The sequence below is a fragment of the Tursiops truncatus genome, chromosome 8 (assembly GCF_011762595.2).
Source record: "Tursiops truncatus isolate mTurTru1 chromosome 8, mTurTru1.mat.Y, whole genome shotgun sequence".
Classification (NCBI taxonomy): domain Eukaryota; kingdom Metazoa; phylum Chordata; class Mammalia; order Artiodactyla; family Delphinidae; genus Tursiops; species Tursiops truncatus.
The window spans coordinates 58,772,619-58,790,807 of record NC_047041.1 but is presented as its reverse complement, the minus strand read 5'-3'; the positions used below and the strand labels follow the sequence as shown (position 1 = coordinate 58,790,807).

Below are 18,189 nucleotides of genomic sequence, written 5' to 3'. Positions count from 1 at the left end.
AGAAGATGCTGCACTCCTCTAGGCCCCACCAAGAAATAGGGAATAGATGTGGGGAAAAAAATCAGTCCTGTGTCTTTATTAAAGAGAGTTAGAAAGAGACTAGATCTGGCAACCAAGGGATGAGGTGCTGGCCAGAAAGGTGGGGTGGGCTCAGGCTCTGCGGATTCAAGGGCAGACTGATGGCCTGGGAGGGGCCAAGGATACCAGGTGCTGGCAGCAGCTAAGGAGGTGCCCGAGGGTGAGCTTTCAGGCACCGGGGCAGGGGGGGGTTGGGTGATCAGCTGGGTCTGCAGGGGCTCCAGGATAGGTTGGGCGGGCCTGGAGTCTTTCTGAGACCACCCTGCCTTGTCTACCTAGATCATCCACTGGTCCTGATCCTGCTCGTTGCCTTCCATGTCCACCTGGAGAGGAGGCTGGGTGTGGGTGGGGAGGGGCCTCAGCCACCCAGCCAGCCCCAGTCCCAGATCCTGCCCCTGGCTGGATCCAGGGTTTCTGTACCCGCTGGCTGCCAGTGAGGTCAGGGGTAGGGGCCCAGGAGCAGAGGCCCTGCCCCACACCCCTGCCTACCTCATTGACCTCTCCATCGTCAGGTGACTCATTGTAGTCATTCATCTCATCCATGTCCTGCATGTCCTCATCATCCTCCGAGTCCTCTTCACTGTCCTCGTCGTCGTCTTCATCTTCCTCTTCCTCGTCATCATAGTGCTGGTGAGGCAGGGAAGAGCCTGTAGCCTCTACAGGTCTGCCTGGGCCAGTTCAAGGACTGGCCCACTTGGAGCCTCTCTCTGGGGACAACGAATGAGCTCCATTCCCCAGTCCTGTCCCACTTTAATCTAGCAGGCTGGTGCACGTTCTGCAGGACCTTAGTGCTGAGCCCAGTGCCCTCCCCCTCTACGTCCTCTTTTCTGTCCTCCACCCAGAGCTGAGGACCACGACTGCTCTGGAGTCAGAGGCCAGACCTTCCGAATTAGAGCAGAGCCTTGGTCCACCTGGGCCCCACAGAGGCCCCACCTGCTGGAGCCACTCACCTCTGAGGCCGGCTTGCCAATAGGTACCAGGTTGTTGTCTTTCTCTGCAATGCTCTGGAGCTGTGGCCACAGGGGGAGAAGAGCAAGGCCAGGGCCCAAGCAGGGCAGTCAGGGGCATGGCACTCACCTGCCCTGCCCCCAGGAAGACCCCCAAGTGTGAAGGAGAAGCTTCCTTCCAGCTCTCTGGAAGATTCAATCCCTTTCTCTCCTGTCATCTGCCACTTACTTATGAACTTGATCCAACTACATAAACTCTCTGGTCCTTGGTTTCCTCATAAGCTTATGGTGAGGATGAAGTGAGACTATCAGCCTAGAACATGACATCTGCTAGGTCCTCAATAAACAGTCAAAATTATTATTTTCTATGCTTTAGGGAAAAGAGCCTGGGCTCCAACCTGGCCTAGAGCTCCCACGGTCCCCTGGCAAATTAGGGTAACACAAAAGTGAGAACCTAGGCCCCCAGCTCAGGACAAAAAGCTCCCCCAGGGCAGGTCTCCAGAGTAGGTCTGGGTCAATGCCAGTGAAGGGGGGCGGGGCACCTGACTGAAGCTCCACCGCTGTGCTATGTCCTCACTCACCCAGGCCTGATGCTGCTGTTCTTGCTGCTGCAGCTCTGTCTCCTCCACACAGGGTCGATCCAGATTAAACCACAGTGTCTCAGTCACACGGGGGAAGAGTGAGGGAAACAACGTGGACATGGCTCCTAGACTGAGGAAAAGCGTCAGGTGAATCCAGCTCTCAGATGTGTTTGGTTTTAGTTTGTATTTGGTTACATTTTGATTTGGGGATTGGGTAGTGTGGAAGGTAGCAGGAAAGTACCCCTTCCCTGTGGGAATCAGACAGACCTGGGTTTGAGTCCTGGCTCCACCGCTTACTAGCTGTTTGACCTTGGCCAAGTCACTTAACCTCTCTGAGCCTCAGTTTCCTCATCTGTAAAACGGGGACAGTAACAATTATGCCACCCTCATAGTTATTCTGATAATTATGTAATTTACTTTATGGGTAAGTAAAGCTGTTTGTAAGCTGTTCAAGGAGGGAAGAGAATGGAAGCCAAATGTAGAGAGAGGAAACCAGAATGCAGACTGGCCTTACAAAATTAAAGACAGCAGGACTCTACTGAAACTCTCTCCACCTCCTCCAAACACTGAGACCTACTTTCTGCTCCTCCATGCCGCCCACACCATACCCACTCAGTGTCAGAAATTTTGGACCCTGACCACCTCTATCATGAACCACAGCCAAACTGGGGGGCAGGGAGGGGAAGTGTTATCACGTGCACGTATGGCTCAGTAACATTCTAAAGGTATGAGCAGATGAAAGACTGGATGAACTAACATGTAAGAGAACAAGTATATTCAGCTCAGATTCAGCAGCTGAGGGAGCTGAACGGGAGGTCCCAGAGAATCTGAATTAAAACCTTTCAGCTCACAGGAAAACTGAGGCCCAGCGACAGGCAACGACTGGCTCTAGGTGCCACGGTGAGTTGGGCATAGAACTCTCGCGGGGAAGAGATCCAGGCCGGGCACTAGAGGTGAGCAGGAGAAAAGGATCTACGTCTAATTCTGCTCTCGCCCTAATGCACTTGACCAATCCGGGGCCAGCCGCTGCCCTTCCGTGGAGCTCAGCTGCCCGGCGCGTTTAAGAGGCACAACAGAACCCTCTCTCAAGTCCCATCAGCACTGAAGGGCCAGAGACCGCGGCTCCGAAAGCCCAACCCCTCACCGCAAAGCCACCGCCCATTCTCGGCTTATTATGATAATGACCGTGGAGTTGACCAACAGGAAGAAGGCATGGGCGGGATCCAGGCAGGTATTTGGGGTTGCTACCGAGAAAGGAGCGGGGCCTGGATAAGGCCAATTAACTGCAAGAACTGCTGGGTGACAGGAAGTGACACCAATGAGTGACGGACCTTGTGCGACGGGGTGGGGCTTAGTTTCGAGGAAGCGGCCAATGAGCTGGAACTCTTTTAATGTTAAAGGGAGTGTGAACAGGCAGCTCCTGAGGAGGCGGGTCAAGGGAATGAGGTTTCTCTGGGGAAGGGAGGAAAGAAGGGGCAAAGAGACAGCAACAGCAGCCTGTCTTATGTACTTACCGCGCCGGGAGTCGGCAGGCGGCGGCGACCCGGAAGCACTTTATTCTCCCTGAGCGGAAGAATCCATCGGAACCTGGGACACACCAAACGCATGCGTCCTTGGTCTTCTTTTGTTTCCCGCTCCCGCCCACCGGACTGGAAGTGACGTTACACACGTTAGTCACGTGTTGGGTGGAAATTTGGCGCGCCTGCTCTATTGGCCCCGCCTTGAGTCTCAGCCAATCGGCCTCTCCAGCCTGGACCCGCCCCAACGGCCCCATTTAGCCCCGCCTTTCTGTCCCCAGGCGGTATTTGCTTGCCAATCCCTGTTGAAAAACACCTGGTGGCAACCAGCGTTAGTACTAGGACTGTTTGTCTTGCTGCGTCCCAGGAAAATTAGTCTGCTTCTACCCCAGAATCGCTGGGTGATTTTACGCCTCGCCCCTCCTGCTTGTCTCGTCTCCCCCTCAGTTTCCCGTTTGGGTGCATACATTCATTTATGTATTCCTTCGACAGAAATATTTGAGTCCCTACTATATTCCATATTCCAGGCCCTGCTAGAAGCTGGGGCTAAATCTAGGAACACGGTCCCTGCCCTCAAAGACCTCACAGACCAGTGGGGAAGCCAGACTCTGTAGACCTGCAGTGGACTCACTGGTCTCTTAAGACTGCCTTTCCAGTTCTGCATTCCAGATTTTGTAAGGGCTTGATTACCCAATCTCAGGCGCAGCATTCTGCTGCTGGGAAATTCAGCTGCCCTCTCCAGGACTGGGCTAAATAAGCTTAGCTGTCAGCCTTGTCACATCTCTCTCCCACTCCTTTGCTGATGCCTCCGTTTTACTAACCTCTGACTCAGCTTCCCTTTCAGAGATCCTTATGCCTTCTGGCAATGTAAGTCCTTCAAACCCAACCCCCATTAAGCTCCATCACTCACCAGCCCCTTTCACCGCCAGCAGTCATCCATAGTTCCCCTCCTGCCCTGACCAAATGTGTGACCTTTAACAAATCCCTTTTCCATGTCTGGGCTCAGTTTCCTTTTCAACCAGCATCATAATCTCTGCCCAGCCTTCTTCGCATCTTGGACTGATGTGAGGATTTCATGAGATAACATATTTAAGAGGTAGTGTACTGTGCATATCGACTGTCATTGTTGACAAGCAGCTCTGGGTGTTATAAAGTTTTTCATTAGAGTAAAATTTGCCCCTTGGAAATGTCCACCTTTTTCTTTCATTCATTCAAGCAATATCTACTGAGTACCTTACATATGCCTGCCACTATTCTAAGTAATGGGTACACAACAGTGAACAAAACAGACCAAAAAAAAAAAACAAATCATGAGGAGACTCATGGTGCTTCCATTTTAATGAGAGATAAATAAAGAAGATAGGTAAATAAAATATATAGTTTTAAGACTGCAGTAAATATTGAGGAGAAAAAATAAGTCAGAGAAGTGGAAATAAAATGTTGGTAGGGGAGACGTTTCCTTTCAGTTAGGGGGCCAAGGAAGACCTTACTGGGAAGGTGACCTTTGAGTAAAAGATCTGAAGAAAAAAGAAAGGGGGCACTATTCTGATATTTAGGGAAGAACATCAGGAAGGAACAAGTGCAAAGGGCCTGGAATGGCTGGAGCATAGTGTTCTGTGGGGAGAATGGGAGAAGATGAGGATAGAGGTAGGAGCCAGAGAGTACAGCTTCGCAGATCACGATAAGGACTTTGGTTTTACCCCATTTACCCCATGTTGAGGATCCCGTGAAGGGTTACGAGCAGAGGATCCACACAATCTGATTTAGATTTTAACAGAGTTACTCTGGCTGTTTTATGAAGAAAAATTCAGTGGGGTCAGTGGCAGAAGCAGGGAGACCAGTTGGAAAGACAAGGGAGGTGCTGGTTTTGGGGGGAAATATCTGGAGCTCATTTTTGAGTGTGTTGGCTTTGAGATGTCCATTAGAGTGGGGTTGTTGAGGGAGCAGGAGGGCATATAGGTCTGAAGGTCAAGGGAGAGATCAAGACTGGAAATATCAGTTTGAGAGTCATCAGCACATGGATGGTGTTTAAAGCCATGAGAGAGGATGAGCCCACCAAAGGAGTGAGTGTAGATGGAAAATCATTTCCTTAAAAATTCAGAATTTGAGAAAACTAGGAGAAGCAGCAAACTAATGAGAAGGAGGGCCAAGAAGATAAGAAGAAAGCCAGGTAAGTTGGGTGGTATCCTGGAAGCCAAGTAAAAAAGGGGTATCAGGAAGGAGGTAGTGCTGCACTACAGTGGAGTTCTGTATAAAACTGTTTCTATTTGTTTCCTCAGCAGACCATGAGCTCCTTGAGGGCAGAGACTGAGTGGTTTCTAAGTCCCCAGAACCCACCCTTGACTTCTCCCTTCTCCATCCCTTATCTGCTCCTTCAGTGTCCCCAGCAGTCACTCCCTCTGGTTCTTTTAGTTACAGGATCCCTACGTCCGGCATCCTTTGCCTCCATCCTTCCTGACAGCTCTGGCCTGATGGAAATCCCCCAGTAACCTAGAGTTTCTTACCTAGATCCTCAGCCAGGTTCAACAAGCCATGGTGAGCTTCCCTGGTGGTGCAGTGGTTAAGAATCTGCCTGCCGATGCAGCGGACACGGGTTCGAGCCCTGGTCCGGGAAGATCCCACATGCTGCAGAGCAACTAAGTCCGTGCGCCACAACTACTGAGCATGCGCTGTAGAGCCCGCAAGCCACAACTACTGAGCCCTCATGCCACAACTACTGAAGCCCGCGCACCTAGAGCCCGTGCTCCATGACAAGAGAAGCCACTGCAATGAGAAGCCCACGCACCACAACGAAGTGTAGCCCCTGCTCACCGCAACTAGAGAAAAGCCTGAGCACAGCAACGAAGACCCAATGCAGCCAAAAATAAAATAAATTAATTAAAAAAAAAAAGCCATGGTGATAGGAGAAGGGGAAAAGGAAGAGGGATAAGTGGAAATTTGGGGTGATACCCTATTTTTGGCTCAGGCAACTGAGTCAGTGATGGTGCCACATTCATTATCCACCATTTATCCTTACCAAGTGCTTGAGTTTTTTTTTTCCTTTCATTTCAAGGATAATAAACTAAGACTCTGAGGGAATTTCCTGGTGGTCCAGTGGTAGGACTCCATGCTTTCACTGCCGAGGGCACGGGTTCAATCCCTGGTTGGGGAACTAAGATCCTGCAAGCTGCGTGGAATGGCCAAATAAATAAATAAATAAAGACTCATATTCCTTAAAAATATAAAATTTGAAAAGGTTAAAAATTTGCTTCATATTCCTTCATCTGTTCCACTATTTGGTCGACATTTATTGAGTGCCAATTGAGTGCCAGACACCTTGATAGGCCCTGGGGACAGAGAGATGAAGCAGAAATAATCCTTATCCTAGAGGAGAATACAGTCTAGTGAGGACTAAGACAGTTATAGACAATTATAGAAGAGGGTAGTAAATATTAAAATCAGTGTATACAGAGAGTGTTATAAGAACACAGAGGAAAGAGAGAGGAATGGATTCTGGATAAACTGAGTCTAGACTTTGTTTGAAGGAAGGAAACATTTATTTGAACGGGCCTTGAGGGATGAGTAGGGGTTTACCTAGTAGACAAGTGGGAGAAGGGGATGCACAAAAAGGCGTATTGCATGCAAAGGCACGGAGTTAAAAGCAGATGATGTATTTGGAGAACACTGAGAATCTTTTTGGGCAGAACTAAGTGTCTCGGGGTAGAGAGAGAGATGAGAAGGAACGTTAGGGGGACTCTGATGGGGTAGGGCTTTGGTGGCCCTGAGATAGAGTGGATGTGATGAGAGCCAGGCATCCTGGGACTTACCTTGGCTCTATTACTGACTTTCTGGAGACCCGAGGCTGGTCCCTCCCGCTCTCCCAGCTTTCCATTTTCTCTAACATAATATCCCAACCATGTCTCCAGCTCTGGTGTGAATCCCTGGAAGGCACTTCCCTGACCTGGCCCCTTCTGTCCTGAGATGTCACCTGCTTCCTCGTTGTGTTTTACCCAAGCCAGGGCCTGGGCTGAAAGCAGAAGGCAGGATGGGGATTTCCCAAGTCAGAAATAAATCCAAAGCCCGTAGGCTGGAGAGAGAAATCCATGGCTCTGTGCAGAGAATTCTCCAGGATCCAGGAAGGTTTAGACCTGAGTGATGTGAATTCAATGCCAGTGAGGGCTGCTTCCATGGTCCTTGAGGAGTATGGCTGGCCCTGGTAGGGGACAGAGGGAAACGTCAGTCACCATCTCTTACGTATACGGAAGGATATTTGGTCTCCAAAGAGCTTTCACACTTGTCATTTCCTCTTATCCTCACCCCAGTCCTGGAAACCCTGCTCCCAGTTAGCCTATGAGGAACGTGAGGCTCTGGAAAGTGAAGTGGCTTGTCCGAGCTGAAGCTACAACTTAAGAAGGTCAATCTTGCATTCGCTCCACAAAGCTTTCTTATGAGCCAGTCTGTGCTTGGTGATGGGGGACCCACAGGGGAATCAGATCTGAGTCCTCATCCCCTGGAAGCCCCCAGTCTAGTTTGGGAGGCCTCAAGCAAATCATTAGGCCCTTGAGGGCAGGTCTCTGATTCATCTCTATTTCCTTAGCACACAGCACAGTGCCTGGCACAGAGTAGCCACTCAAGAAATGTAAAAGATGGGCTTTTCTTCCCTTCAATCTAATGGAACTGAATTCATTAGACGTGTGTTCGTGTGACAATTGCTACACTAGAGACAGTTTCTGAGAAGAGTGGGGGCAGTGAGCAGAGGGTAACATGTGGGTGTGGAGGTGGGGAGGGATCCTCAGGGAGATGAGACTTTGAAGGAGGAGAAGTCAGGAGAGGACAGTCTAGACAAGAGGGGGCTGCAAGTGCAAAAGGGGCCTGAAAGAGTGTGGTGTGCCTGGGGCATGGCCATGCTTGCGGGCCTCCTTGTGGCCATCCTGGTGATGGGCACAATGAGAGGAGACAGGATGAAAAAATGGTGCCCTTGTTACCAAGTCCAAGCTTGTACCGCTCACTGCATGACAGGCCAATAAATCGAGATATGAGTTGTTGGGATAAGGAATAGTGACTTTATTTGGAAAGCCAGCAGACCGAGAAGATGGTGGACTAGTGTCCCAAAGAACCATCTTACCTGAGTTAGAATTCAGGCTTCTTTTATACTAAAAGGGGAGCAGGTGTGGCTTGGTGTAGGAATCCTTTGTTCTTGCAGCTGTCCGTGTAGGTGTGGTCACAGTATTCCCACATAACTTCAACAAGACAAATGTTATCCTCTGTTCTGCACCTTTTAGTCTCTACATGAATGGAATGACACCTTAAAGGGTCCGAGCCTTGAGAACGGGCTATCCTGTATATTTCAGGTTATAGGCAACATTCTTTTACAAAAGGGGCAAAGCCAGCATAACTCAGTACAGGCAACAGCACAAAGGTCAGTGCTAAAGGAATTCAATATGGAGTCAGGTTTGTTATTCTCTGTTATACCCTGTCCTCAAAGGATGACACATACCCTTGGAGAAGGACGAGGAGACATTGAGAAGGGCTTCCTTGAGCAGGAGAGACTTCAGCTGTACCTTGAACCATGCTTCAGAGTTAAAGAGTGAGAAAGGAGGAAAAAAGAAACCTTCCTGGTGGGAGGGGACTCCCTGAGCAGGCACTGGGGTGTGTGGTGAATGAGGAGACTGCTTGGCAGGAGAGCATGGCAGGCGTGTGGAGATGCTGTGAGGAGCTGGAGAGCCCCACTGGGTGGGCTGGCTGAGGGAGTATACTTTTGCTTGGGGTACAAGATTCCTCTACCTCAGGGTCATTGTAATGGAGCAAATGGCCTCGTTGCCTGCTGCCCAACGGAAAGACCAAATAGCAGGCAACAGTTGTGTGCAGAGAGAAAAGATTTTATTGCAGCCAAACTAGGAGACAGGAGGCAGTGTGCAGATGTGTCTGCTCATGGGTTTTTGAGTGGGATATTTATCTTGGAAACAGGAAGTCGGGGGGGGGGGGCCTTGGAAATGATTGGTGGAAAGTGCCTGTAAGTTTAAGGAGTTTTCTGCTCAGGCAGGCCTGACTGCTTTTCCTGTCTCTTCCTGGGTGGCATGTGCAAATTGTGTGTATGTGTGTGTGGGGGGGTGTCCATATGTAACATGTAGTGGTTTTTTTTTTTTTTTTTTGGTCCTGCCACTGCACTGCTTGTGGCATTCTAGTTCCCCAGTCAGGGATAGAACCTGGGGCCCCCTGCAGTGGACGCATGGAGTCCTAACCACTGCACCACCAGGAAATTCCCCATGCGGTGGATTTAAAGTTCACTATCAGTCATCATTGTAGTCCTTCAATGCACCTCCCAGCCTGATGCTCAGTTGGAGAGACTTCAGCAAGTTGTATCCATATCTGTAGTTTCCCTGACACTCCAAAAAAAAACCAAAAGGAAAAACAAAAAAAAACTTCTGTTCTTGATGTATTATTTTGTTTCTACTTTATGGGCCTTGTAAATTACATGGCACATTTCAACTCAACACGTCATTTATTTTCTGGTTAGCAAACAGTCACTGAGGTCTCTCCTGGGCCTGACTCTGAGTTTAGGATGGATGAATGAGTTATAAGTGATTGCTGTGGATTCTCTTCCAAGTCCCTAGAAAGCTGGCCCCAGGAGGGGTGCTGTAACAGGGAAAAATAAACCTGACTCCATATTAGATCTGTTTCTTTTACTTTAACTTTTTTTTTTTTTTTAATTTATTTTTTTGTGTGGTACACGGGCCTCTCACTGCTGTGGCCTCTCCCGCTGCGCTCAGCGGCCATGGCTCACGGGCCCAGCCGCTCCGCGGCATGTGGGATCCTCCCGGACCGGGGCACGAACCCGTGTCCCCTGCATCGGCAGGTGGACTCTCAACCACTGTGCCACCAGGGAAGCCCTACTTTAACCTTTTATTCTATTGCTTTTGCTTTGTGTTAAGAATGTTGCCTTAAATATACAATGGAGAAGACAGTCTTTTCAACAAGTGGTGCTGGGAAAACTGGACAGCTACATGTAAAGAATGAAATTAGAACATTCTCTAACACCATACACAAAATAAACTCAAAATGGATCAAAGACCTAAATGTAAGGCCGTACACCATAAAATTCTTAGAGGAAAACAGAGAGAGAACACTCTTTGACATAAATGGCAGCAATATCTTTTTTGATCCACCTCCTAGAGTAATGGAAATAAAAACAAAAATAAACAAATAGATCTAATTAAACTTAAAAGCTTCTGCACAGCAACAGAAGCCATAAAAAAAAAAAAAAACGAAAAGACAACCCACAGAATGGGAGAAAATATCTGCAAATGAAGCGACCGACCGACAAGGGCTCAATCTCTAAAATATACAAACAGCTCAAGCAGCTCTATGTCAAAAAGACAAACAACACACTCAAAAAATGGGCAGAAGATCTAAACAGACATTTCTCCAAAGACTACAGATGGCCAAAAATCACATGAAAAGATGCTCAACATCACTAATTATCAGAGAAATGCAAATCAAAACTATAATGAGGTATCACTGCATACCAGCCAGAATGGCCATTATCAAAAAGTCTACAAACAATAAATACTGGAGAGGGTGTGGAGAAAAGGGAACCCTCCTACACTGTTGGTGGGAATGTAAATTGGTAAACCACTATGGAGAACAGTATGGAGGTTCCTTAAAAAACTAAAGATAGAACTACCATATGATCCAGCAATCCCACTCCTGGGCATATATCCAGAGAAAACCATAATCTGAAAAGATACATGCACCCCAATGTTCACAGCAGCACTATTTACAATAGCCAAGACATGGAAGCAACCTAAATGTCCATCAACAGAGGAATGGATAAAGAAGATGTGGTACATATATACAATGGAATATTACTGAGCCATCAAAAAGAATGAAATAATGCCATCTGCAGCAACAATGGATGGACCTAAAGATGACCATACTAAGTGAAGTAAGTCAGGCAGAGAAAGACAAATATCATATGATATTACTCATATGTGGAATCTAATTTTTAAAATAATACAAATGAACTTATTTACAAAACAGAAACAGACTTACAAATATTGAAAACAAATTTATGGTTACCAAAGGAGAAATGTGGCATGGAGGACCTTGGGATGAACATACACACACTACTATGTATAAGACAGATAACCAACAAGTACCTACTACGCAGCACAGGGAACTCTATTCAACATTCTGTGATAACGTATATGAGAAAAGAATCTAAAAAAGAATGAATATATGTATATGTATAACTGAATCACTTACTGTACAGCAGAAACTAACAGAACACTGTAAATCAAGTATACGCCAATAAAATTAAAATAAAAAATAAAAATAAATAAAAGGTGAGAGTATATGTAAAATCTAAAAAGAAATTTAAAAAAAAAAAGACTAAGATCCCACAAGCCATGCAGTGCAGCCAAAAAAAAAAAAAAAGAAGAATAAAAAACCTGAACTCATAGATAGAAAGAACAGACTGGTGGTAGTCAGAGGCAGGGGGTGAGGGGTGAGTAAAATGGGTGAAGATGGTCAAAAGGTACAGACTTCCACTTATAAGATAAACAAATCATGAGGATTTAATGTATTCACAGCATTACATAGTGACTACAGTTAATAATACTGTATTGGGGACTTCCTGGTGGCGCAGTGGTTAAGAATCCGCCTGCCAATGCAGGGGACACGGGTTCGAGCCCTGGTCCAGGAAGATCTCACGTGCCACGGAGCAACTAAGCCCGTGTGCCACAACTACAGAGCCTGCGCTCTAGAGACTGCGGGCCACAACTACTGAGCCTGTGAGCCACAACTACTGAAGCCTGCGTGCCTAGAGCCCGTGCTCTGCAACAAGAGAAGCCACCCAGTGAGAAGCCTGCGCATCGCAACGAAGAGTAGCCCCCGCTCGCCACAACTAGAGAAAGTCTGCACGCAGCAATGAAGACCCAACGCAGCCAAAACTAAAATAACTTAAAAAAAAAAAAAGTGGCATGGTGGTTGCAGGTGTAATAGAGAAGAACAAATCTGACTCCACATTAGATCTGTTTCTTTTACTTTAACCTTTGTATTCTATTGCTTTTGCTTTGAGTTAAGAATGTTGCCTATTGTGTGGGCGGGGAGGGATAAATTGGGAGATTAGTGTTGATATATACACAGCTCTATATATAAAACAGATAAGTAATAAGAACCTACTGTATAGCACAGGGAACTCTACTCAATACTCTGTAATGACCTATATGGGAAAAGAATAAAAAAAAGAGCAGATATATGTATATGTATAACTGATTCACTTTGCTGTACAGCAGAAGCTAACACAACATTGTACATCAACTATATTCCAATAAAAATTAATTTAAAAAAAATAGGGCTTCCCTGGTGGCGCAGTGGTTGAGTCCACCTGCCAATGCAGGGGACACGGGTTCGTGCCCCGGTCCGGGAGGATCCCACATGCCGCGGAGTGGCTGGGCCCGTGAGCCATGGCCCCTGAGCCTGTGCGTCCGGAGCCTGTGCTCCGCAACGGGAGAGGCCACAACAGTGAGAGGCCCGCGTACGGGGGGTGGGGGGGGGATGCTGCCTATAGTCTGAAATATACATGATAGTCCATTCTCAAGGCTCTGACCTTTAAAGGTATAACACTTTTCCCTTCATATAGAGATAAAAAGTTGCAGAACAGAGAATAATATTTGTCTTGTTGGAGGTTTACAGGAACATCATGACCTGACTGACCTATGTAGACAGATGCAAGAACAAAGGATTCCTAGTCTCTGGACGTCATGACTGTTCACTAGTGGCTCCGCAGCACTGAGCACAGTGGCCAGGCATCAGCTGATATTCAATAAATATTTGTTGAATGAACGAATGAGAGACCAAAATACTGGACACGTGTGGTATCTGTACTGTTCAGGGAAGGGCAGAGGACTTGGATCTGGGATCTAGCTCATTGATTCCTCATTGTGTGCTCTGACTTTGGCCAAGACACTTCACCTCTGAACCTCAGTTTCTCTATGTGTAAAGTAGGGGCTGTCTGCCCCACAGGGTTCTTGTCAAGGTCAAATGAAATACATGTGATAAGGGTCCAGTTACTGTCCCAGGGAGCTGCACAGTGACCCAGAAGCTTTGGCCGAAGCATACAGGAAGCAAGGAGGCTTCGACTGAGACATCTGGACTAACAAGGTTCTAATCCAGTTCCAAGTCCACCATCAGTCCCCAGGTGACCTTGGATCTGTATTAGTTTCTTATGGCTGCTATAACAAACTACCGAAAACTTTGTGGCTGAAAACAACGTGGATTTATTCTCTTACAGTTCTGGAGGTCAGAAGTCTAAAATCAAGGTTTCAACAGGACTGCATTCCTTCTGAAGGCTTCAGGAAAGATCCATTTCCATGTCTTTTCCAGCCTCCAGAGACCACCTGTATGCCTGTGCTGTGGGCCCCTTCCTCGTATCACTCCAACCTCTTACTTCCACCCTTATAACTTCTACTGGACTCTCTGATCTCCTGCCTTCCTCTTATAAGGATCCTTGTGATGATATCGGCCCATTCAGATAATCCAGAATCATCTCCCTATCTCAAGATCTGTACCTTAATCACATCTGCAAAGTCCCTTTTGCCATACAAAGTAACATTCACAGGTTCTGGGGATTAGGACATGGGCACTAGTACCATCCTTCTCCCACTTGGGCATCAATCTCTTCTTCCAGAAGATAATAGCCTCAGTCTGCCCTGCCCTCCCTCCCTCCAGCCTCCCCCTGGAGGAGGGCTCTCATGGAGCCAGGAATGTTGGATGGAGACCAGGGAGTGAGTTCCAGACTGCTTCACCACCCCAGCTCACAAATTGCCCCAATCTTGTCACGGGTAGTTACAGCCCCAGGACCTAACTGCCCCCTAACCTGTGCTCTGCCCTTCCCTTCCATTTCCTGGGCTTTTCCAGGCAGGCCAGCCTCCTCCCACCCCAATGACAACCAACCTTTCACAAAAAAACACCCTTTATTACTAAATTGCAAACATTTACTATCTCACGCTATCCCTGCCTGCACCCCCTACCCTGCACTCCAGGAACCTTAATCCAAATATTTCTCCCACATCCAATCCTCACTCACAGCCCCTTATGGAAGTCACACTTCATTTTACATTTCTATTTTACAGGTGGAGATATTGAGGCTCTACCCCTTCCTCCTCACTCCAGCTCCCGGATCTCCTCTGCCACTGTCCTTTCTGCTCTCAGCCTCCAGGGCCAGGGCAGTTTCACCAAGATGCACTGAATCCAAACTGGTGACAGTCTCAAATTAATCAGAGGGGGCCCAGCGATCATCCCAGCCCCTACTCGGCATTCACCATTCATTTAGACTACAAATATTTCCTGAGCACTGACTAGATACTTGGTACTGTTTTAAGTTGGGAACAAAACTGACACAATTCCTTGCTCTCATATGGTTCACTTTGTAGTGGTGGGAGACCATCCCATAAACAGGCAGTAATATCAGATGGTGATAAATGTGCTGAAAAAGAATAAAGCCAGGGAAGGCAACGGAGCACACAGGGGTGAGGATGGCAACCATATTCGAGAGAAGGTGGTCAGGAAAAGGTTCGCTAATAAGCAGACATTTAAACAGATTTCCAAAGAAAGGAGGCAGAGAGCAATATGGAAGTGGCGGAATATTCCAGGCTGGAATCAGCATCACTTTCAGCAGCTGCTACCCAGATTTCCTGCTGCAGTACCAGCCAGCACCTTTCCCATCTTCTGTCTCAGAAAATGGTGCCAACATCTCTCAGTCCATAACCCAGAAACCTGAGACTCATTTTTGTCCCTGACCTCTCCCTCTCTCCCCACACCCCAAAAGTCCCCAGGCCCTAGAGATTTTATTCACTAAGTATCTCATGAATCCACTACTTCCCTCAACTCCAAAATTCTTTTTTCCCCATCCCCCTCCAGCCCTACTCCACTCATAGCCTTCCTCATCTCAGCAAATGGCCACACACTCTTCCGATTTCTCAGCCCAAGAACCCTTGGAGTCATCCTAATTCCTCCCTTTCTCCCACATCCAGTATCCAATCCATCAGCAAATCTCATTAGCACTCCCTTCAAACTACATCCAGATTCCCACCCTTTCACCGCCCCCTCTGCCACCGCTTACCCCCTGCTTCAAGTCATGGTTGCCTTGAGCTTGTGCTGTTCAAAATAGACCTTCATGTTCTTTGCTTGCTTTCCCTTGTCCCTAGAATCTGTTCCTAGATCAGATGCTGAACTGAAAAAAAAAAAAAAAAAGTTTCCATTGCATTCAGAGTAAAATCCCAAATCCTTACCCAGTCTGACTAATGCGGCCTTCTAGATTCTGGTCCAGACCACACACTCCTATACCGTGTGCCCTGCTCCCTGCTCACCAGTCCCACTGGCTTCCTTGCTGTTTGTTCTTAGAAGGCACTGAGTATATTCCTGCCTCAGGGCCTTTGGACTTACTGTTCCCTCTGACTGGAATACTTCTCCCTTGTAGTATAAACTGACTGTTAGGTTCTTTGTTTTGTAATGAAAGTGCCTGTCTTAAGCTTTGATTACTGAGGCAGCCACATCAAAGGATATCTTGAATGAACAAATCACTAGATAAAGAGTCAGGCTGCCTCCTGGAACTGAGGCTCCTTTGTTTTAGAGGTATTGGTTGATCTCAGTAACTGACCATTTGGGCCACTTGTTGTTTTTTTTTAACATCATTATTGGAGTATAATTGCTTTACAATGGTGTGTTAGTTTCTGCTTTATAACAAAGTGAATCAGTTATACATATACATATGTCCCCATATCTCTTCCCTCTTGCTTCTCCCTCCCTCCCACCCTCCCTATACCATCCCTCTAGGTGGTCACAAAGCACCGTGCTGATCTCCCTGTGCTATGTGGCTGCTTCCCACTAGCTATCTATTTTACGTTTGGTAGTGTATATATGTCCATGCCACTCTCTCACTTTGTCACAGCTTACCCTTCCCCCTCCCCATATCCTCAAGTCCATTCTCTAGTAGGTCTGTGTCTTTACTCCCGTCTTACCCCTAGGTTCTTCATGACATTTTTTTTTTTAGATTCCATATATATGTGTTAGCATACAGTATTTGTCTTTCTCTCTCTGACTTACTTCACTCTGTATGACAGACTCTAGGTCCATCCACCTCACTACAAATAATTCAATTTCGTTTCTTTTTATGGCTGGGCCACTTGTTTTTTCCCTTCCCACACTTTAAATTCCTGCTCATATGTTTTTTTTTTTTGTTTTTTTAATACATTTATTTATTTATTTATGGCTGTGTTGGGTCTTCGTTGCTGCGCGCGGGCTTTCTCTAGTTGCAGCAAACGGGGCCTACTTTTCGTCATGGTGCACCGGCTTCTCATTGTGGTGGCTTCTCTTGTTGCGGAGCATGGGCTGTAGGTGCGCGGGCTTCAGTAATTGTGGCACGCAGGCTCAGTAGTTGTGGCGCACGGGCCTAGTCGCTCCGTGACATGTGGGATTTTCCTGGACCAGGGCTCGAACCCTTGTCCCCTGCGTTGGCAGGCGGATTCTTAACCACTGTGCCTCCAGGGAAGCCCATCAAATATTTTAAATTCATCAATGAAGAGAGACTGAAACCCTAGGTCCCCACCCTCAACGCCAATAAAAGCAGAACCCCAAGCCCACACATTCTTTCTTCCTCTCTCTATGGCAACCTTGCTGTATGGCCACAGGTACGCTGTGTAATTTCCGGGTCCTGTAAATGAACCTTTATTCTTTCAAAGTTTCCTGATGCTTATTGCTGCAAGATATCTTGCAATCATAATAAGAACTTTAAGGGCCAGTCCAGCCATAACATTGCTTTTTGACAGGCAGAGACAGGCACAAAACAATTGGCATAGTGGGCAGGATTGCATGATTGCCCTTGCAATTAAACAAGGGGAATGCCCTTTTTACCTGTAACTTGCTTACTAACCACCTAACTCGGGTGGGTAACACCATCTGAGGAAGGAGCACCCCTTGCTGGGGGCCTGTTGCGCTACGGTGTGCTTTCACATGATTCTCAGTGGTGTGTTGCCTGTGGTATCCAACCCAAAAGGTCACAGCTGCCATAATAATCCAAGGATCTCCCCAGAGTGGTGTGATAAAGACTAAATGGTCTAATGAGAAGAGTAGGCCACTAATTATAAAGGGCTTAATTGACTATTGCCTAAGGGTCCTCCATGCCTCAAGGCCAAGGAGAGCTAAGGAGCCTTGAATTGCAAGGCTATTGTCACTACTCAAGGAGAGGCTAAAGGTATGAGAAAAACATTCCCTTAGGGGAAGAGGATAGGAGATCTCTTACTGCTACCACTGTCAGTAGGTTGTGCTATGTAGGACTATGTGTCCTAACCAAGAAGAATGAAATAGCCTTGCAGCCAGAAACCAGTGGCAACACCAGAGGGAAAATATGACAGAGGCTTACAGTCTCTGTGTCACCACTTCACTCACTACTTGGTCCCCTGAACTGATGGAATATTATGGATCCAATCCCTGGTGTGATGTTGCAACTGAGCAGGACCCTGTGGGGCTCCTGGGCATGGAAGCCTTTCTGTCCCCCGTTTCTTATTTGTAGGGAACAGACTCCAGCATCCATGACCTTCCCTGAGTTCCAAAAGGGAGATTCAAACAGTGGCTAATCAAGGGAGAAGCAGCCAGGAAGCCACCTGAGGCGAGATTAAAGGGACCAGAGAAACTCATCAAGATTAGGAGACAGTGGTTAAGCGCAGTGGTTAAGGATCCGCCTGCCAATGCAGGGGACACAGGTTGGAGCCCTGGTCCAGGAAGATCCCACACGCCGCAGAGCAACTAAGCCCATGCGCCACAACTACTGAGCCTGCACTCTAGATCCCGCGAGCCACAAGTACTGAGCCTGCGCTCTAGAGCCCGCAAGCCACAACTACTGAAGCCCGTGCACCTAGAGCCCGTGCTCCGCAACAAGAGAAGCCACTGCAATGAGAAGCCAGCGCACCGCAACAAAGAGTAGCCCCCTCTCACTGCAACTAGAGAAAGCCATGTGCAGCAACAAAGATCCAACTCAGCCAAAAATAAAACAAACAAAAAAAGATTGAGACCACCTGAGATGAGATT

At 47.4% G+C, this 18,189-nt stretch overlaps 1 protein-coding gene across 9 annotated transcripts; it reads right to left on the bottom strand.

The window, feature by feature from the left end:
* Window positions 1–49: 49 nt before the first annotated feature.
* On the bottom strand, window positions 50–3,264 carry ANAPC15 (anaphase promoting complex subunit 15). Of its 9 annotated transcripts, none has more exons than XM_019939548.3 (6): window positions 3,121–3,243; window positions 1,874–1,958; window positions 1,607–1,736; window positions 1,029–1,088; window positions 568–705; window positions 50–413 (listed from the first exon to the last, which is right to left on the bottom strand). In XM_019939548.3, the coding sequence occupies exons 3-6, from the start codon at window positions 1,724–1,726 to the stop codon at window positions 354–356; spliced, it is 378 nt and encodes a 125-aa protein (XP_019795107.1). In that variant the 5' UTR covers window positions 1,727–1,736; window positions 1,874–1,958; window positions 3,121–3,243; the 3' UTR covers window positions 50–353. The 9 variants fall into 9 exon arrangements, with proteins under 9 accessions (XP_019795107.1, XP_019795108.1, XP_073664637.1 ...); XM_019939549.3 differs by having other exon boundaries at window positions 1,607–1,731; window positions 3,121–3,193; XM_073808536.1 differs by lacking the exon at window positions 3,121–3,243 and adding an exon at window positions 2,458–2,499.
* Between the last annotated feature and the right edge of the window lie 14,925 nt (window positions 3,265–18,189).